The sequence below is a fragment of the Erpetoichthys calabaricus genome, chromosome 1 (assembly GCF_900747795.2).
Source record: "Erpetoichthys calabaricus chromosome 1, fErpCal1.3, whole genome shotgun sequence".
Taxonomy (NCBI): domain Eukaryota; kingdom Metazoa; phylum Chordata; class Cladistia; order Polypteriformes; family Polypteridae; genus Erpetoichthys; species Erpetoichthys calabaricus.
The window spans coordinates 185,896,578-185,918,429 of record NC_041394.2 but is presented as its reverse complement, the minus strand read 5'-3'; the positions used below and the strand labels follow the sequence as shown (position 1 = coordinate 185,918,429).

The 21,852-nt window shown below is 34.6% G+C and overlaps 2 protein-coding genes across 3 annotated transcripts in view; one reads left to right on the top strand and one right to left on the bottom strand.

The window, feature by feature from the left end:
• The first annotated feature begins 2,959 nt into the window (after positions 1-2,959).
• On the top strand, positions 2,960-6,911 carry LOC114658061 (glyoxal reductase-like). The gene is made up of 2 exons (XM_051923096.1): positions 2,960-3,044; positions 5,860-6,911. The coding sequence occupies exon 2, from the start codon at positions 5,872-5,874 to the stop codon at positions 6,727-6,729; it is 858 nt and encodes a 285-aa protein (XP_051779056.1). The 5' UTR covers positions 2,960-3,044; positions 5,860-5,871; the 3' UTR covers positions 6,730-6,911.
• A 594-nt stretch (positions 6,912-7,505) lies between these two features.
• LOC114658053 (bcl2-associated agonist of cell death-like) overlaps positions 7,506-21,852 on the bottom strand; it is a 695,521-nt gene continuing 681,174 nt past the window's right edge. Inside the window, exons 2-4 of one of the 2 annotated variants that reach the window (XM_051923172.1) lie at positions 18,056-18,258; positions 15,295-15,470; positions 7,506-12,491 (exon numbers count right to left, since the gene is read on the bottom strand). In XM_051923172.1, the coding sequence (XP_051779132.1) occupies positions 12,378-12,491; positions 15,295-15,470; positions 18,056-18,224 (459 nt within the window). In that variant the 5' untranslated portion in view covers positions 18,225-18,258 and the 3' untranslated portion in view covers positions 7,506-12,377. The remainder of the gene's footprint in view (positions 12,492-15,294; positions 15,471-18,055; positions 18,259-21,852) is intronic. The other variant, XM_028810079.2, reaches the window with a different exon arrangement.

Here is a 21,852-nt window from a genome sequence, read left to right as displayed (position 1 = left end):
TTTTATATCTATACAGTTTGAGCATTTGCTTCACCTCCTCACCTATCACCTTCATCGTTGCTTCCGTAAGATATGGGCATAGCTATACTTTTGAGTTCCATTTTGATCTTGTGTTCCGCAATTTCCGTCCGGGTCTAGGTAAGGCTCAAAAAACATCTGAGTTTCTACCTATCAGTGACAGCAACTTAGCTTTCTGGGTGTCCATCAAATCGTCACCAGTCGAAATTTCTGTCTGAGAGACTACCACTGATGTTTCCAACACCTCCTGGGGCTTGTGCCACTCATTCAAAATATTCACATGTAAGATTTGTACAGGGTTTCATCAGCTGGGAATCCTGACCTTATAATTTACAGGAGAAATACGTTCTTTCACAACTGCTGGACCCAGCCACGTCATCTTTTATGTTGGTCAGACAGGGTCAAAATCAATACCTGATTGCCCTTTTGAATTCAAGAAGTTTGTTTTTCTTGTCATAATTACATTTTTGCGTCTCCTGTTCATGCTGCTGATGCTCTATCATGATTGAGGACAATTTAGAAATCTGTTCTTGAAGCAAAATGACCAGATCACCAAATCTCATCCCATGAGTTGCATTGTGACTCCCCGTCTATCCCTAATGAAAAATATCCAACATCCCTCGCGGTCTTGAGCCACCTGCCGAATCATCTGTTTTAGTCTTGTTAAAGCATTCAGTCAAGCCCATTTGTCTGCGGAAGACAAACAGTGATGCTCAGTTGTTTAACTGCAAGGTTTTTATGGATATTGTGGATATCCAAATGGGAGCCATACTAGAGAGATGCTGCCACCCAGTGCATTGGGGGAAACACATAGCCTCCTGCAGAGCTATTTCTAGGCATAGCCTATCTAGTGGTCAAGACACATTACTGCAGCCCTCAGTAGAGATTCATATCTTTATTTTGTTTGGAAAAATTTGTCCAGACTGGGCCAGAACGCAAAGAAATGTTTATGTTGTGCACCTTGGCACTCCACTCCACCCTACCTCCACCGTCTGCAATATACACACCACAATCTGTGAGCTGCTATATACCTTAGTGCAGGTAGTGTGTCAGGCATCTTGTGTGACATGTGCCACATGCATGACTGGGAGGCAGAGCCACTTCAACTTCTGCAGTTAGCAGCTGCCAGGACCAGGAGTCAGGACTCACCCCCCCAATATTCCCATGTGATGCACAGCCTGCCAGTCGGATACACAACTGGGTCCCAGTCCCCTCCTCTTCCTCTTCAAGCGCAGCATCACAGGGTGAGTAATGTCTGACCAGGGTGCAGCAAGCAACTTAGTGAGCGGCTCAATGAGCGATTGAGTCCAGGCAGCTTCCTCCTGTCATTGCCACCACCTGCTCGGCTTGTTCCTTAGGTCGGGAGGTAAAAATGTTAGAGAGTAAGCCTGAGGAGAGGAGGACTTGGAGGCATGAGCACTGGCACTGCAACAGGGACACTGTGGCCAATACAGCACCAGGGATTTTTAACCAATACATACACTCCAGGGGGACACAACACAGGGACACATTTAGCACTACACAATTACAGTGCGAGTTGTCTCTCCCCTCAAAAAGGCTCTGGTGGGGACACTACAATGATGAGTAGACCTTGATTGGAAAGCATTGGCACAACAAAAAGGAAATTTTCCCAGGTTTTCCTAAAGCTGGTCACACTGGAACTATTATTTTTCTTGCAAGAAACTAAATTAAATATGTCCAAATGTGTGGATAGCCCTCAGAATTGCAGCCACTACTCCTATAACTGAAGCTTCTGCAGAGAGAAGCTTCTTAAAACTGTAGCTCATAAAAGTTAATTGACATCTGCATACAATGTCACAAGACCGTCTCAATGGCCTTTCAGTGTTGAGCATTAACAGAGTTGTGCCTAGGAATATAGCATATGATGATGATGTAAATGATTTTGCTTCAAGAAGTTCAAGGTGTGTATGATTTTAATAGTTTTATTTGCAATGTTAAGTCCCTCCATTTACCAGCGATGTGTTTCTAATATTGTTTATTTGTTATACTTCCTTTTTCTATATAAATTTTGTAGAGTCTGTTAAATAAGTTTTTTACATGTTTTGGTATATACACAATTTACATGCAGAAGAGTTCAGTTATTATATTATTATTATTATTGTATTATTCTATTTCCATTTATTTGTTTTTAATTAAATAAGTGATTAACCTGTGTTAGTATAATATTGTGTGTGTGTGCCTGCATATTGTGGTGTTAAAGGAGGGGGGTGGTTTGCAGATTTTCTTCCCTGCGGCACCAAATAGATCAGAAACAGCCCTGGCTTCCTGGGCAGGAAAGATACCACTAACCAACCTCAGCCGGGATGCCCATCTGTCTGCCTCCTCCTTTACTGTGTAATATATATGGATGTACTTTCCCAGAATAAGCCAGGTTCTTGACATACAATTTTGGCATTGCTCCTCTGGCAGGGCAGATTCAGGGTTGTATGGTAAATTCTACAATATAATCTAATAACAGAATAACAGAGAAACAACACACTGTAAGGTGCAATGATGATGTGATGGTTAGCATTGCTTGTCATTCAACCATGAATCTGAGTTTGATTTCCATCCATTACATTTACCTTTCTACATACATTACTCTACTGCTCCTTTCTAAATGCAGAGTAAAAGAAGAGAAAAAGACCAGCAAATAAAACAATGAGATCAAGCGGAAGTAACATGACTTTTTTTGAAATTGATTGGAAGAAAAAACCTGCAGCCATTGAAGTCTCCCAGGACTGGGATTGAAAACTACTGATGTAGCGTGTTGGACAATGACTGGCTGTCTGATGTACAGTAGACATATTCTGTAAACATGCTTGCAAGAAAATACCTAACTCATCCGATCTGCTAGGGGGCAGTAATAAACAACCGCAAGTGTTCCGCAAGATAAACTCGGTTTTGTAGCGCATGCGCCTTTTGGCTACACGCAGTAGTCTACGGTTGCTAGTGTTGGTCATGTGACAAAAAACGGAAACACATTATTGAGTCGTACAGAGTCGCTTGTAATCGTGGCTTTTGGGGTAAGATCATATCACAGTTACGTTTTGGCCTTTTTCTTTTATTTACGGTTATAATGTTTTGAGTAAAAGCTGTTATATGTTCTTATTGCTCATGTTTTTATAAACAAAAATGGTCACATGACAAGAATTCTTGCACAAGAAGTCTCACTACGTCAGTTTAAAAAAAAACTTGGCGCTAATTGCATTAATTTTTTCCTGGGTTAAACTGCATGCCTGGTCAGTGAACGAGGGATGTTATACTGACGCGTGTTCTGCCATCAGTTTTATTAATAGTGTTTCCTAAGTACGTTAACTTTTTCAAACGTCGTCAAATTGCGTTTTCTTAATACTTTAAAGAAATTAGATTTATGAGAAAGTGTAGCTACAATTCTTTAAATTATTTGGAGCCTGCGTGAGGGAGTTAACGCACGGGTGAGCAGCCCCGTCTTGTAAAATCGTTGTAGGTGCAGATTTTTCGATCTGAACAATTTCTTATAAGCCCCAGAATCTGATGCCTTTTGGTTTATCTTTTATAATACAGGTCATTTAATTAGTCCACAGAAAGACCATCCTGTCTATATTTAAATTTTCCGGGAAAATCGACTGGTGAAAATTAAAACATTTCTTCCGAGTTTCTTTTTTTTCTTTTCAGACAGTTCAAGTGTTTTATTAAATGTAGCTATTTAATATTGAACACACATATAAGTGAAAAATTGCACCACTTTAGTTTATTTCTTATTTGTAAATCATTGTTAATTCCTGTCTGAATAATAAGCTGTAAGATCATGACTAAAAAAAAATACATTTGTAGACATTTGTGCAGTAAAAACCATGGTGTCATTAAGCATCGGTCTAAATTTCAGGCCTCCCCAGAAGTTCAAGTACTTAAGAGTGCAAATCTTACTAGTGATTACCTTCATAATTTAGGTTCAGGCGATCATAGTCCGCACACCCAGGTACTATGCACCTACATCATTGTGAGAAAAGTCTTTGCCCGCTTCCTTATATCCTTTTTCATATTTTTCACAATGAATGGTCTAAGACCTTTAGACAAGATGCAATACTAGAGCAGGGGAACCTGAATGAACACACAATTGTTTTACATGATTTATTTCTTTATAAAAAGAACTAAATTATCCAACTCTCATATTAAAAAGTAATTGTTCCAAAAGATGTCTTGTTTACAGCACCTGTAGAAGCAATGTTCACAACTATATGCTTCCAGTAATTTGATGTCATCTTTCACTTCACTGTTAAATAATTAGTCTTTGCAGAACTCCTTTAATTCAAAAACATTGGAACCTGCTTATTACATGTCCTGACTCAAAATCTGTATTAGGTTCAAGTCAGGACTTTGACTAGGCAAATCCTACACTTCAGTTTTGTTTCTTCTGGACCATTCAGTTGTAGACTCGCCTTTGTGTTTTGTTTCATTGTCCTACTGCATAACCTAGTTAAGCTTAGCTTCACAGACAGATAACCGGATGGTCTTTTTAAGAATATATGGAAAATTATCCCCAGGGGGAAATTTGGCTTTCTACAGAAGCTTGTTAAATAAACGGATAGATACACACACACACACACACAATGGTCCAAACACATACCAGAATGACAAAAAAGGAAGAAAGTTTAAAAAGAAAACTTCTGACTTTGCAGTTACAGTGAGGCAATATGAAGGCTTATTGCAGTTGGTATAAAGGAGCCCAGTAACATTTCCTGACACACGTCTGTTGAATGATTCATTGGCTGAAAGTACTCCATGTTAGTTTGTCAGAGAGCAGATGTGCAGCATTGTTCATAATAGCACTCACTTCTGAATATTCTGGTAAAGGGCAGAATTCAATGTTCCTTTAATAATGGCAAGTCTTCCAGGTTCTGAGGCAGCAAAAGCATCTCCACACTTTTGCTCTTTTATTCTTCACGTCTTATCGTAGGCATCATGATTCATACTTTTAAGCACTGTATTAGTTTTTATGCCAGAAACATTTGGACCTGTGTCATCCAAAGAATTCCAACTTTTGACTTGCCTCTCCATAGAACATGATTCCAAAAGGCTTGGGATTCATCTAGGTGTTTATTAATAAGTTCAAGAAAAGCACTGCTGGAATTTTGGCCTCCTGGCTTTTTCTGGAAAGATTCACCATTCTTCCAGATGCATTTCATTTAGAGGTAATGGCTCTTACAGGAGTCCAAGTGCCCTAGAAATGACTTCTTGTGGGTATATTTTTACTCTTTTGGAATTTCCTTTGATTAAGGCATAATGTTCCTCTAGAAACCTTGTTGTAACTTCTTTCCTTTCATGGTAAGGTGTCTGTTTAGTACAGCTCTTGTGATCTATGATTACATTTTATCTAAAGGTCTGAAGGCATTCATTGTGACAAACATACAAAAACAGGATATCAAGGAAGGAGCAAATACGTTTTTCACAGTGCTGTAGACATCAAATACAATGAATAGTTATACACAATCAATAGGGTGCAACATTTTACATGGCATAGTTGCCATTTTGAAACATTTAGTGGTATTCTTAAATGGAGTTTCAAAAATGTTTTTTTTTTTTTTGGAAAACCAAAATCATATCCGACTTCACAATATCCTTGTATTAACAATGTCACTTTTATTGGATACTGTAGATAATTAAATTGATGTTTTGGCTTAAATTCAAATAGGAAGAGTCCATATCTTTTAAAAGAACACTTATGGCAAAATTGCCATACTGTACAAGATGTTCATTTTGTTTAAAAAGGGGGGGGGGTCTTTTTCTATTTCATTTGGATACAGATTTTTGATTTTTATAACTTAAAACCACAAAAATACATGCTTTTATCTCTTGCAGTGTGTGGATGCAATGGCACAAACAATAGAACTTAACAATGGAGTACAGATGCCAATTTTTGGACTGGGCACCTTCAGAATACGAGACTATGATGTTGTATACAAAACACTGGACATTGCATTGAATATAGGATACCGTTCTTTTGACACAGCTGCTGTCTACCATAATGAACATGCCATTGGCTGTGCTTTGAAAACATTGCTTCCTAAATATGGCCTCTCAAGGAAAGACATCTTTATTACCAGCAAGTTGGCACCCAAAGACCATGGACTTGAAGCAGAGTCAGCTTGCAACCACAGCCTACAGCAACTTGACATTGACTTTGTGGATCTTTACCTGATACATTGGCCAGGAAAACAAGGATTAAAGGCAGAAGATGCTAAAAATAAAGATTACAGAAAACAAAGCTGGAAAGCTATGGAGAAACTGTACAAAAATGGTAAATTTCGTGCCTTAGGTGTATCCAATTATACAATCTCTCACCTTCAAGAACTCCTTGATAAATGTGAAATAAAACCTGCAGTCCTACAAGTGGAATACCATCCAAAGTTGGTCCAAACTGACCTCCTAAAATTTTGCCAGCACAATAATATTCACCTTCAAGCATATTCCTCCTTGGGAGTGGGTAACTTGGTGTCGGAGCCTAAAATAATAGAGCTTGCTAAAAAATACAAGAAAACCCCAGCACAAATTCTTCTCTGTTGGTCCACCCAACAGGGCATTGGGGTAATTCCCAAATCTGTAAATCCTGATCGCATAGCAGAAAACATAAATATTTTTGACTTCCATTTATCTACACAAGATATCACTGAAATAAGTTCTTTAAATTCAGGGACTCGTTATTGTTGGGATCCTCAGGGAATTGCATAACGTCTTTTGCTGCTTAAATGTACTATGACCAGCACATAGTCTTGAGATTTTTCAATGAATTGTTGTCTTTTACTTTGTAAAAATGAATCAGGATTTTAATTATTCTTTTTTCAACAATTAAGAAGAAAATAAAAATGGTACATTGTAAATCAAAAGAACCACCTTTTAACAATAAGGCTAATAAATGGGTCTAGTTGAATAATACTGTGTTTTATTATTATAATTTTGTATTCCTAGGAGACAATTCATGGAGAATCTTGTTTTTGCGAGGTAGATAAAAAGTATCAAAAAGAATAAAAAGTGCTGAAGAGTATCTGTCTCCTGCAATAGGGAGTGTGTACTACCTTTGTAATAAAATTAAGTAACCAGAATCTACAAACATATTAGAATAATTTTATATTAAATTGAAAAACATTACTTTTTAAATCTTAATAAGCATAGTAAACATTACCAAAGAATCCTCCTTTCAGATGATAGAGGCAGCTATCCACATCACAATACATGAAAAAAGTACTTCACATCATTTTTACTTTAACTCTTGAGAAACCACAATTTCTTTATTAAAAAAGTGTCAAAAAATTCTTAACCACAGTCGTTTAATAACCTACAGAGAATACAGAAGTCATATTTTATATTTGCTTTTAACTGACAGAAAATATTTAACACAATATTTGTGCTTTATTTGTGAAGCACTGATTTAACAATATTTAGTCACAATAGTGTTTTTATATAAAAAGTTATTCAGTGTTTAAAAACTTTAGTCCTAAAATATTACCTTTTTAATTAGTTAACTCTTTATAAAATTTTTAAATATTTATTTTCAATACAACCTTATTGCATATTTGTCCCTGGAATTTGGATTGTAAACCCCCCCCCCCCCCCCCCCCCCCCAAAATCATACACAGTACAAAAAAAAAAAAATCAGTTCTCCCATTTTCAGCTACAAATGCACAAATATTACCTGGACAAGGGTTAGCAAACAGATGGATAAACAAGTTGATTAAAATCGCTTTTATAGATGCAAAACCCATTTGTCTATTTGGGCCACAATTTAAGCCAATGACTATGAGCTTGGCCTATCACTTTTCTCCCTTTGGTCTAATCATATAGTCTGAATTGCCTTGGATTAATAAGCACAAGTGGTTTACCAATAATTCTTTTGTTAACAGTGAAACAAAATGCCTTCCAGTAATGGCATATAAGACTAGTTATAGTCAGTTTACCTAAAATGCACTAATTTCAAAATAAAAGTGTTGTAACACAAAAGTGTCAGATAATTGAGCACAGTCAATTAAAATTTAAACATAAATCTGTTAAGTATGCACCTTACCAACTGCTGCTAAACTTAGGCAGAATTTTTTTTTTTTTGGTAACATTACTCGTAACATTGTTGTAATGACAATCACAATAAAATGGCTATTAAATAGACATGTCTTTGTCAAGTAACAGCACAGAATTTAACTGTAACCTTTTCAAGTATACAAACCAGACAAAAATCCAACAGTACAGTTTTTTTTTTGCTTCAGATACTTTGCCTTAGCAAACATTAAAGGTTTCTATGCAAAGCTCACTTTAATAATTAAAAGCTTGTTTATAATAGTTGTATAAGCACTGACATACAGCTTTTAAAAAACAAAGCAAAATCATGGTAGTTACCTACTGAAGGGAACAAACATCTTGACATGTTTTTGATAAATTTACGGAAATGCTGCAGATTGAATTATGATAAATTGTTTTCAGACAACCATCAATAAAGTGAAACCTAGTGGGTCAGTTGCCATGTGTTGCAGTGTACCTCAGAGCTGTGGACTGGCAGCAGATCAACACTATGTGCCGTTACAGTATGCTTTTTGAAGTAGAAGATGGGGAACAAAGTTGCATGCCTACATAGACCACCTTGTGAGCAGAATTAAATGGCTTAATACGGTAGGTAATGCTGCAAAATAATTACTGCTTGCTTCAGACAATTATGGACATGAAAAATCACAAATATGCCATTTAAAATATTGAAACCGTAATTTATACTTGTACTGTATTTGGACTGAAGTACAGCGTGAGTGTGAAATCAAATATATTTAAAATCAATGCCACAGAAAAACACAAATGATACATGGGAATATTTCTATCACATACTAAACAAAAATATGAAACAACATACATTTAACTATTATTAATCTTCAGTAAAGACACAGTTGGCCTCCATTTTGGACAGTGCACATTAAAAGATGCTGCTACTATCCTCCATTCTGTATTCCTATGGAGTATCATGGAAGTATTGAAAGTGTTCTCGAGATCGGAGATCTCTCACATTATATGTTAATATAGTGCATATGCTCTACAGTGAAGTTTGTGCTGTGATGAGGAATTCTTTACAAATATCGTCCAGCCTCTGAGTGGGCAAATTTATACACTTTAGTGACTGTTGGATTAATCTGGTTATTAGGAAGTTCTGGGTGCATAATGAATGACAAGTATTAACTCTTCTGTAATATCTAAGTAATTAAGAAAATGAGTTATAGCACATTAGATTAAGACCCACACAGGCTCCAGTGTGTCTCGCACATATAATTTTTTACACTCTTATGAATGTCACATATAAAAGTAAAATGAGCCAGGGGAGTTGTCAATTGTACATTTGATTCAGGGGTGGTAACATAATGTACAAGTAACTGTTATATGTGTATTTTATATGGAAGAGCATTAAGTACCATTGAAACAGAAAAAATGCTTGGGCTGCTGAGAGAGGCCAAAATATTAGAAATTTCTTGTTAGATATTAGAAATTTTACAACACAGCCAATTTTAGGTAGGAGTGAAATGTCTTGGGCATAATCTACATGTCAGTCAGTGACATAAAATCTGAAGTGATTCTGACCTTCCAGTCTTTGGGGAAGCAATTTTGGCCTGGGTGATATCAACATCTTAAAATCCTGTTACAGCTACAGTAGAATAATATTGCCTGAGAGTCAATGCAGTAACATTCAAAATAAGTAAATGTGATCTTACATTCGCTATGGGCTCTACTAACTGAATGACAGAAGTAATCAATAGCACTTACATATTTACCTTAAGAAAGATAAATTAATACCTATCAGCTTGAGTGATGCACATATATGTGAAGGAGGGGTGATAAATTCAATACAACACCTGCATTACTCATTTTCATGCATACCCATGTCATCCTGATGGTAAATCATCATCCACAATTATGCCTCACAAATGATTACTTTTCATTGTCATTACTTTCTGTATACTTTACATAGATTCCATGGTCTTTTCAGATACTCAATGTGAATAACATTTACAATGATGATAGTGACAGTAGTTTCAATCTAAAGCAGCTTAATGATTGCCATTATTTTTATTAAGTTTACATGAGGATGTACTCCCCCCGCAACCCCCCTCCCCCATGTTCTGTCCTTTTAAATTGAGAGGAATCTGTAATTGACAGAGGACAAAACAATTGTTATGGATCAAAAGACTTATTTTAAAATTAGTTCATCAAGAACATGGAGACACAGTTGGAAACTTGTTAAGGGTAACATTTGGAAAAAGCTACCAAGTAGCGCGGTATACAGCAAGACTTTAGGGACTTGATGTTTTATTAGAAGAATTAAGTGGATAGGACTGCCAAGCTTTATTGGGCTGAATGCCCTGTTCTTGTCCAGATTGCCCCTTAACAGCAGTGTGCCAGCAATTAGAACAATCAGACAGCCAGATAAGCAAGCCAAAGGGAAACAGAAAACAACAACTAGCTGCAAATTAGATGAACCAGTTACTGATCATGTTCCGCTGTTCACCGCAACAGCACTTAGACTTAAGGATTGTCTTCACTTAGTACTGTACTATGTAGTCTGGTCTTGAGATTCAGCTGGTATGATACTCTCTCAGGTACACTGCAACTGACCTATTTAGATCTAGAACAAATGGGGAAGCAGAATAAACAGGGAGCGAAGATCATTAAAATAAAAAGGGAAAAATGCAACTGCATTATATTTGAATACAAATAAAGAACAATTTATAAAAAAAATGGAGATAGCATATTCCATAAATAAAGATGATTTTATCGTACAATCTTTTTTCTGCCAATTTATCTTAATATTGTTTTTATACATTTTCAGTTTTGCCCCATTTACTTATGGTTTTCTAATTGTGTTTGGAATACACAATTTAAATATAATTTCTCTTACTGTGTTAGTTTCTTTTTCCATTTAATTCCGAAATACACAAGTTCATGGTTTTTTAATTGTACTGTGTGCATTTCTTTTTACATATCTACATTTCACCTTTCATCTACTTTACCTTTTTACATCATTTAGGATTTCCCTGTTCAACAAAGTTTACTGTCTTAATTTTTCAGTGTGATATACATTATTACTTTCACATCTATCCAAAAAGTACATTATAATTTGTTAAATTTGTTTTTGTTGGCATTTATACTTCATTTAAATCGTATATTTACTTAGCTCTGTTCCCTGCTTTTTCTGTTTCCCCAGTCCCCTCATTATAAACTAGGGCAAAATATCAGTATTTAGAACATGGTTCACACTTGACTTGTACAAAGAGTATCCCTGTCAAGTTTATATGGAGTACAGTTTCAAATAACTACTATAAGCAGTTGGTATATCCCAAGGTATGCTTATATCCAAAGGTTTGTACAAAAAAAAAGTTTAAAACTACTTAGTGTGGTTTCTTGTGATGTTTCAATGGAACAAAATATACATTTTTATTCATTCTTAACTTATCCTTTATATCCCAACTGCAACAATCGCAAAGCAAAGGATAACCTTGTGGTTAGCTTACAGATGCATAATTTATTTGGTGCATAAGGATAATACTAATTGCGGCACACTAGTCCAGTGAACTCAATCCCTAGGAACATATCAAAAATGTTCTCAGTTGCAATTTAAGAAAAAAAATTAAGATTTAACTCCTTAAAAAGTCAGTAATTCAACATTGCAGCTATATACCTGTAAAACATGTTCAAAATATTTTCAATCAATAAATCTTAGGTGGATGCCCATAATGATACATACAGTAGAAAAAGCAATTAGGATATTATATACAGAATATATACATATCAAGGTAAAACCAGTCTCCAAAGTGTTTCAAAGTATTTTCACTAGAATTATTGAACTCTGTAGCAGCACACTGGTATTGACTGTATGTGGTAGTGGTCTGCCATTTTAAAATTATAACCTTCATACAAACAAGCAGTTTTTCAGGAGACAAGTTCAAAATTGTGAGTAAAATTAAAAGGCTTCTTAGGTTGGCAGCTGTTTTGATTAACTATTGTATGCAGTGAACTGTCAAATTCATTTCACCATTGCATAAAATACACATCTTTTATGACTTTGCCTTTTTAAACTCAATTATGAATTGTATATTAAGTTAAAAACTTTCAGATAAAATGTCTTTTATAGCAAAAAAGAATGCCAATAAGCCCTTCAGTAAAACATGATTCAAATGTTTTTTTTTCTTTTTCTTAGATTTTTACAGACTGTACATGTTAACAGTTAATCAATACCTCCATCACATTATATTTGACAAGGCACTGGCTCCCACCGTGCACCTCTGTGGATAAGTGGGGACAGCAACAATATGGTCCTTGATGAAAATGCATACATCTAAGAGTACTGGATGCTGAAGTTAATTAGCCTTGGAAGATTCAGACTGTTGTCTCTTACTCCACAAAAAAGTCCACCAGCTTGTTGAGGTAGTCATTTGCTTAGCAGTTCCAGCACTCTTTGCCCTTTTAAATTCCTGTACGAAAAATAAAAATGCAAATGTAAGAACTAAGACGGTAAGGAACAGTGTTTGATATAATGTTTCAAATCTAACTGATGTATTACTTAGACTTATTGGCATAACACATGCTGATTTATCAAATACACTGTAAGAAAGCCAAGTCCTTTAAATTAATACTTCATTAGGGGACAAATATAATACATGGGGTGGACCAGTGTTTTTATAGTTTTAATTTTTGGTTAGTTTTTGATTTTATTTTTTAGTTTTTCACCTTTTTCTAATTTTGTTTTTATTTACTTTTAGTTTATTGATGATCCCCCCCCCCCCCCCCCCCCCCCAATTTTCTATACCAGTATTTAGTTTTTCATTTTAACCTTTCAGCAAATGTATTATTTTGTGTTACCAAAATGACCACAAGGACACAGTTATGCAAGTGTTAAAAACACAATTTTCTTTATCATCATTTGTAAATATAAACCTAACACATACAATATTACAGTCTGTGATAGAACTCAATTTTCACCTGATAACGTGACAGTTCAAAACATCCAATATAATAAAAAAAATACAAGAATCAAAAAGCTGTGCCCTGATGTCATCTGTTACCCTATCCTTCAACAAGTTTAAGCAAATTTTTAGATTCTCTTTGCAAGCAGTAAGATCACCATATAATGCATATACTCCTTATTTTAAATTTAGATTTGACATCTCATGATAATGTCCATATGTTATCTACCTATTTCAAAGCTTTGAAAGCATATCTTTTAAAATACCATTGAAGTCACTCGATGAACTGTATTAAAAAAATAATAGCAAAAAAAGAGATGATATATGTACCATGTATAAAGTGCATTTCTACAAAGATACCTCCTTCTTAATACTGAACACCTGTTATAGCAACATCTCCAATCATTTACTTAATAAGCAACATGCAAAACCCATGGAGCAGCACCCTGTAAACCTAAACTGGGAGGATGTAATTTAACAACAAATGTAGGAATAAACAGATTTTGGCAATTAAGAGTGCTTAATGATACATTTCTGATCTACAACTATTAAAAAAAATATCTGTAGTTACACACATACTCAGTCTACATACACATAGGGAGAATATGCAAAGTCCATCAAGACACTCACTGTTTGGTTCTAGTTTTCAGACAGTTTTTCATTTTTATTTAAGTTTACAAAATGATTTTTATTCCCATTAACAACATATTTCAATTTAGTTCTAATTAATGGGAATAACACTGGATTAGACAAAATAAAGGAAACAGCTAAAAATATATTAATATCAAGGGCTTCATAAGGATTTCAGCCATTCTTTCCTTTCAGAAATGCTGTCATATAAGTCCTGAACCATTTGCATTGGGATACTGCACCATCCTTCAAGAAGAAAAAAAACTCAGTTGTTTGAGGGATGAAGGAGGTCAAAATCTATTTCGCTGCCCCAATCTCTTCAATGTTTTGCTTATACAGTCATTATTTTTGAGACTCATCCCTTGAAATGAGGAATTATTCTGCAGTTATTGTGGCCACTGTATCTGTAATTTGGACAATGACTATTTGGCCTCTTAAAACATCTCACCTAATTTTTCTTTGAGAACTCAAATGTCAATGTTCTAATTGTAGGAACGCTTATATGGCAAACACATACTGCTGATTTACAATTAACCTAATATGACTTACTTTTGTAGCTGCAGGTTATTTTTGATTTAGTTACTTCAAGGTTAAACTCCTTTTTTTGTGGTGTTTCCATTAATTTTATCCATATCTTGTACATAATAATTTCCTCAGATAAAAGAACCCTATCTGAATAAATTTCTTCTAATATTTAGGTGTTTTTTTGTTAATAACAGTGTGTATCAAAGAATAACCGACATTTTTGCAAATCTCTTCGTTTAATGTTTTATTTTTTGTTTTATTAGTATTATTTGGAATCTGAATGCTTGCTGTATATCTAACCCATAAAGATCCTAATTCAGCTTTTACATTAGTAAACAACAGAGTCTGGAGTCAAGTTCCCATAAAATATATATTAATAATTTTCTTATTTTACATGTGTAGAAGGAACATACAATATATTACCTTCCTCACACCCCCAAACCCAACAGAAACTCAATGTATATAACCTGCTCCAAAACCATACTTACACCAAACAGCTTTTCCACATTTGAACTTTATTTGACCAGCCTAGGATAGCTAAATAAATTAGCCACTGCTACTCAAACAATACATGATATCAGAGCCGAAGGAGCTGTGTACCTAGTGCAACCACCCCAAAATGAAGTAAAAGCCAGACTTGACTTGAACTTTAGAAAGAGACAAGAGCAAGAAAGGAGAATTGACATGCCCTTGTAATTAACTTAGCTATGAGCTGAACTAACAGCTCTAAACGCAATTCTTGCTTTGTCTGTCTCAAAATGTTTGGTGTGCGACCCTTCAAGAACTCTGCAGATGTTACAAATGTAGTTTGGTACATTTTGGATTGCATCTAAAGCTTTTGGCTTAGTACCAGGTCAAGGATGAATTTTGAAATGAGCCATAAATCTCTGACTGGAAAAAAATTGCCTTCTTTGACCTATGCTTTCTGTTCTTATGTGCTAAAGGATACATGTGTCAGAATGGGCAGTTCGTAAGCTTTTCTAGAAGAATTCAAATTTCAGTTAGAAGTCATTTATACAGATACCCTTTCATTTTCCAAAATATTTTCAGTACATTAAACTTAACTGTGTGAATAGATATTACCCCACAAATGAGGAACAATGGTAATGAGTTTTACAGTTATTTTAAAACGCAGTGTTACAAAAACTATTCTCACCCCATGAGAAATTCCAAATTCATCGCTCATTCTGCGCAATTCACGTCCATACCGACGAGCTGCCCACAATGCTGGAGGTGCTGAATGTGACCGATTTCGGAAAGAGGTTAATTCATCATCCATCTCTGCCTCTGATGCCTGGGATTCTGAAACCCCCCTAATTCGCCCTTCCACATCTAATTTAAAGAGAAAAGCAGAAAGAGTGAAAATGTTCAATAGGAAAGGCTTAATAGAAAAAACAGTTTAAAAGTAAATAAACAGACTAGTTCACAAGTACATTTCAAATTTTATAACTGAGTAAATCTCTTAATTAACCTTTAATTAACATTGGCTAATTTAATACTTATTGCCAAAATTACACATTTTCTAATTCACTAAAATATAGTTAGCAAGCTACAATGGTGAAAAAAGCTAAAGCAACAAGTTGCAGCAGACACTGTGAACGTGGGAACTGTGGGGAACATGTAAAAAGTCCAAATGAAATGATGGGCATTAAAAAAAAAAAAAAAAAAATCATATGATCTACATTAATGCCTACATAAATACTTAGTTTTAATAAAAGTGACTATAGGGACACTTCTGTTGTTGAGTCTATTTGTGCTTTTGTAAACCAGCAATTTACAGATGAGTAATTTCATGCACATTTCAGATATAACAGAAAGCGTCACAGGTCACACATATTGTGTTTATCTACCTGCCTGTTCTATACATCTGCTTAGAAATTCAGCTTGCAAACCCATTCTCAATCTACAAGCTAAATCCTTCCATCCCACAAGGTGCAGTTATCTTGGCTTTGTGCAAATTTATTGTATAACTTTAAAGAAGTAACAATTTCATATATAGAGAGTCAGAGATGCCACTTGCTTCAGTTTATGGAGATGAGGTTTCCCATATTTTCACGTCAAAGGTATTCTATAGGTCCTACACACTACTTAATTATTATTAAAATTATCAACCCTCTGACATTCCAGTTCCTTTTATCAGATGAAAAATGCATCTGTTGTGAAGTACTTATGATTTATGTAAGGTTGCATAATTAATGCAGGTAAAAAAACTAGTTGTCAAACAACTGTGACACTTGAAAACTCAGCTCTTCACAAAAAATGCATTTTGAATATGTGCATAACCAAAAAGAAAGTGGAATGGACACAATTCATACTACCTGTAATGCACATAAAAAACCTAGACAAAAAACACTCACAAATGCTTTGAATGAAATCATTGTACTGTAGCCAGAAGGAAATAAAAAACATTTCTTGATCTTAGAGGCCAGAAAATGCAACATTACTAACCATCTCTCCCTTTCAATAAGCAAACCGAGACAATGTAAGTATTTGTGTGTTTTACAAATGGAACAACCAAAAGTATGAAATGAAGCACTGCCAAGTATTTGTTCATCATAATTATTGATTTAGCATTTGTTTTTTTATTCAGAGTTTTTTTCTCACTTTACCTGTAAAATGAGTGAGTGTTTGTCAGTAAATCACTAAATTAAACAAAAATGAACAAACTTTTAAAGTAGAACACATGGGGAAGCAGATCTAATTTTAAAAAATGTAGCTAGTGGATGACAGGTAGGGTGCACTGGAGGCCAGTTGGGTGCTGCTGGTGTTAACAGGATCTCAAGGAATAAAATATAGGATTACGGTAATCTAAATTTAGTCTTTCTTACATCATTTACAGTTGCAGCAAAAAACAAAATGAACTTTTTTTTTCCCCATTACATTTTATTGTGTTACGGATAGTGTCAAGTTAGCAGCTAATTAAATATGCATAGTGAGTGTGAAACTGACTGTTGTCTAAGGTAGCTAAATAAGTATTATTGATATTGAAACATCACATTTAAAATATTTTAAAGCCATTATAAATAACACAAGGAAAATGATAAATATGACAGTTATTTTCAATTGTATTTTGCTGTGAAAGGATCCTAACTTTTACTTGCTGCACTGGATGCTTAAAAGTGTAAGCACAATATAGTAGCAAGTAAAGGATCTCTTAGTAGATTCAAGAGCAGAGCAGTGGGCCGTTTATTTAACACTGATTGATACAAAGCCACCATTCAAAAAATATGAATAAGCAGCTCCTAGAATTGATGTAGTAAAAGAAGATCTGTAAAATACTTAAATACTATACAATGCCAAAAATTTCGAGGTAACACAACAACTACTTTTTACATTCAAATGGCATTTTTTTGTCATCACATTAGGCTTTTTTGTTTGTTTTTGAAACACATTTGAATTCAATTTGAACAGTGGTATTCATTTCGACAGTTCTGATAATGTATGCATTCATTCAAGCAATAATGAGAGGATAAATACAGCAATGTCATGGAAATTCAGAGTTTTTGACAGTGATGTATGCATTTACATCAACTGAGTACAAACAAAAAAAAATCTTAATGGTACAGTAAATAAACCTAAAAATAAAAGTCCATAGGATGATTGAGTTTTTTTATTAGATTACCACTAGCTTTACCAAACTTTCTAGCCAGAAGGACTGACACAAACTAGTGAAAGACAAACAAAAAAATGTTTATGAAGATAAATATACCAGTTTACTAAGAATGAAACCTAGACTCTGTATCTGCTATCTTAAAATTCTAGAATAACACAATATAATAAACCCTAGTTCTGGAAAAATTCAAGAATATAAAGACAATGAAATGAATTAGCTTTATTAGGATAAAACTCATTCAATGAGTTAGATGTCAAATCTTTTTCTCTTATTTAACACTGTAGTAAATTCTGCCATTTCATACCCGACATCTTGATTGAAGGCATTGTTCTGCTTTGTTTCACTGAACTTGCATTTCTTACTTCTCTTCCACTTGAGTCACCATCTTGAATGACATCATCAGAAATATCTGATTCAGAATCTGAAAGACTGAACATCTTTGCCATCACTGCATCTGTTAAAATAGAAGACATTTATTGTGAATTGATACATTGGATGTGTATATATCTCCCCCTAACACTACATTTTTAATCAAACTGTACTAATAAATTCTGTTATCAAAACTCTCTTTTGTTATTTGCAGAAAGTTTATTTCTGATATTTGCAGATCTGCTTAATTAAACTCACTGGGCATGTCTATTTGGTTATTAACTGCATCTCCTATTATTGTGATCACAGACTGCAAAGATCTGGTTCCTGGTAAATGCAGCTATGAATGTACTTTCTGCTCAGCAGTTAAACTGTACTCTCATTGCAATTGTGAGATAGTTAAATAGTCCATCCAAGTGTCACTCTACCACCACTACTGCAATCCAATTTCAAAAGTCTTATTCTAGAGGAGGAAGGGGTGAAGTTGTTCTAGTCGTCATGGATCATTGATGTGTTTGAGCAAATATCTGCTACATTTTTGCACAAATATTAGAGTTTTTTTTCACACAGAGATCCACAGACATCTGGAATACATTACCAAGTATTATAATATTGTAGAGAGTAGTGCTTGAGTTTTCTAAGTCCCTAAACTTGATGTTATTTTGGAAAAATTATACAAATTGTATTGTCAAGTTTTGTTGGGCTGAAAGGTCCGTTCTCTTCTCGTCAAAACTGTTCTAATGGCTCTGTTCATTTAGACTCATACCAGGCCTTGAAGGTGAGCTAAGGGTGGGATGCTTATATTAAAAAAAAGTTGCTTACACTGCCAAATAACACACAAAAAAAAAAAAGGTATAAAGGAAAGTTTGTTAATACTTTGTTTGAACTCTCCCCTGATTTAACCCTCAAACTTTTAAGGACCTAGGGTCTCATTTATAAAACTTTGCTGGGATTCAAGCATAAAAATATGCATACACCAAAGGAAAAGGAAAATATGTACATCAAAAAAAAAAAAAAAAAAAACAATATTTCAGATACATAAAACCTGCTATATGTACATTTGTATCCTTTATAAAACACAATCATCTTGTAAATGTGTGTATGCAAGCACACCTCGAACCTCATCCACCCTGAAACAACCATATATTGGTCAAGCTCAACAGATTTACCTGTAAGTTGAGAACGGCAACAAGAAAACAGACAAAAAAAAAAACTTTGAAAACTGTGAGACAGAACTTCCCATTCAGAAGAACACAAAGAACATATAGCTATATATCAGTGACTTCAGGTGGTGGAATATTATTGTACCACGTTATGTAGCACATGCATGTAACAATTTCACCATATTCTGTACAGAGGTTAAAATTGCTCTATAATCCTACATGAAAAACATGTTTTTCCATTCTTAAACATTTTCTATTTACTTTTAGAAAATAAAGACTATTTGCAACAGTATGAGTGAGGTTTTCATTTTTTTTAGTTGTGATTATAGTTCTTAATATTTAGCATATTCCGTCACGATACATTTTCACAGGTATCTGATGAATTACTGTAATTACATGTTAGATGTGGTCCTGTATGAGGAAACACAGGTTTATAAAAAAGCACAAGAAAACTGGGAGGATGGTAGATGTTATCTACTTGACATAAACAGAAACTAAGAAGTAATATTCTAAACCTGTGTATCCTGTACAGGGTTGCATGCGTTCATTAATACTTATACACACACAGGCCAAACAACCTTTGACAATCAACCTGGCTGCAAGTCTTTGGACTACGGGCAATAAAAACAGAAGATAATGAATGCTATACTGTAAACATTCCAGTCATGAATGCAGGCTGTGACATGGCAGCCCTGCCTAAAGCATTACCAGTCCATCTATAAAAAGAAATCACTAAACATTTAAAAAAACATTATCCAAAACAAATAAGGTTATTTCACTATACTAAAATGAAAATCATATTAAAGTTTATGTAAATATTTATAAATCAACCGTAGTAATTAGCAAGAATTTATCACGGGTGAATGAGAAATACAACTTGTAAAATCTTATAAACAAAACTGCACATGTAGAAAATGCTGTGCTGTATTAAGTAGCAATTCTGTCTTCATTCTTTAATGAAACATGGAGTAATGCTTAAACTTGTAATAGTCCCTCAGTATCTCTTGTGAAAGGTTCAAATAAAGTTTGTTTTGCACTTGTGTCATGTAGAGCTTAACTTCTCTTAACTAGTAAATACACGAGATCAATGAAAACCACTGCAAAGCCAAAAACTGAACTCTACCCCAACTCAAATGAGCATGTGCAGTCCGACTGTCTAAGACATCAAGGTGATAAAACCTGTGAACACAGGGTGACGGGACTTCCTTTTATCATAACTTTGACTGTCCTTAATTGCAGCAGGTAGATTCAGCCAGGGCCACTCACCACTAAGTGCCATCAATTACAAACATTTAGCACAATTGTGATTAAACAGTAATATAAAATTAACAATATAAAAAGACAGCAAAGAATTTCATTAAAATACTGTGACAGATTGTTAAAACTAAACGGCCAATCAGTGGATACCATCATCATTCAGGTCTACATGCCAACATCTGATCATGAAAAAAAGGTAATGTGGTTAACAAGCATATTGAAAAGATGAATCATGGAGGAAAAACAAGAGAATGAATAGTTGTCATTGGCAACTGAAACCAAGCAAAAGGTGTCAAAGAAGTTGGTGGCAGTGGCCTAGAAACTACAATTGAAAGACACAAAACGTTGATTGATTCCTGTAGACTAATAACACCATGTACAGGGAATAGAGGTGGGCGGTATGACCAAAATTCTATATCACGGTATTTTTCTAAATTCTGCCGGTTTCACGGTATTAGACGGTATTTTTTTCCCCATGCATGAGTGGATGTTAACCACATTTTCCACTGCAATTACTGCAGTAGACTGGCTAAGAATAACCTATTAGACTGTTATGAGAATTGTACATCGTACAAAAAGACATTTTAATGTGCACACAAGTATTAATCCAGGTTTGCATGGCCCCATAAAGTGATAGTTTTCAAGGGGGTGGCACTAAACAGAAGGAAGCACATTGCATGACAGATGCAGTCAAAATATAGAACCTTTAATTGAACAAATTTTGCAAAAGCTTAAACTATGATTTTGACAACATATTTTCAACCATCCAAAGAGGCATTTAGACTTAGTAAAATATCCAGAGGTGTTTGTCAAAAGTTGGACTGCACTGAACACGTCTTAGAAAAGGAATAAATAGTAAATATTTTTTGTAAACCAACTACACTTTCTGTTAATGTTAACAATCTCTGTCCACTGACACGTTAAAGTGACTTTTTAAACAATTTTACCATCATTAAACTGCATAATATTTAAACTAATAAATAATAACAATAAAATACATAATAGTATTACCGATAGTTGCACCATTACTTCAAAGCTTCAAGCCCAGGTGCATTACACAGTATTCACCAAATTAAAATAAAATAAAACAAGTGCAACTTGGTGATGACATCTTACCAACTGTACCATCATTTAGGCAAACTGCATTAATATGGATCTTGCTTCAAGCTAAGCTATATACATAAATAATAAAAACTGCAACTTGCATTTATAATGCTGTTTGTGGTATAGCCCTATGGAAGCGCATTAGGGCCACTGTGAAGAAAAAAAAAATATGGACACGGAAGAAAAAAACAAACTATATGTCGAGAAT

Excerpts from the sequence above, each read along its gene's own strand:
- LOC114658061 (XM_051923096.1), top strand. The coding sequence starts at position 5,872 with ATGGCACAAACAATAGAACTTAACAATGGAGTACAGATGCCAATTTTT.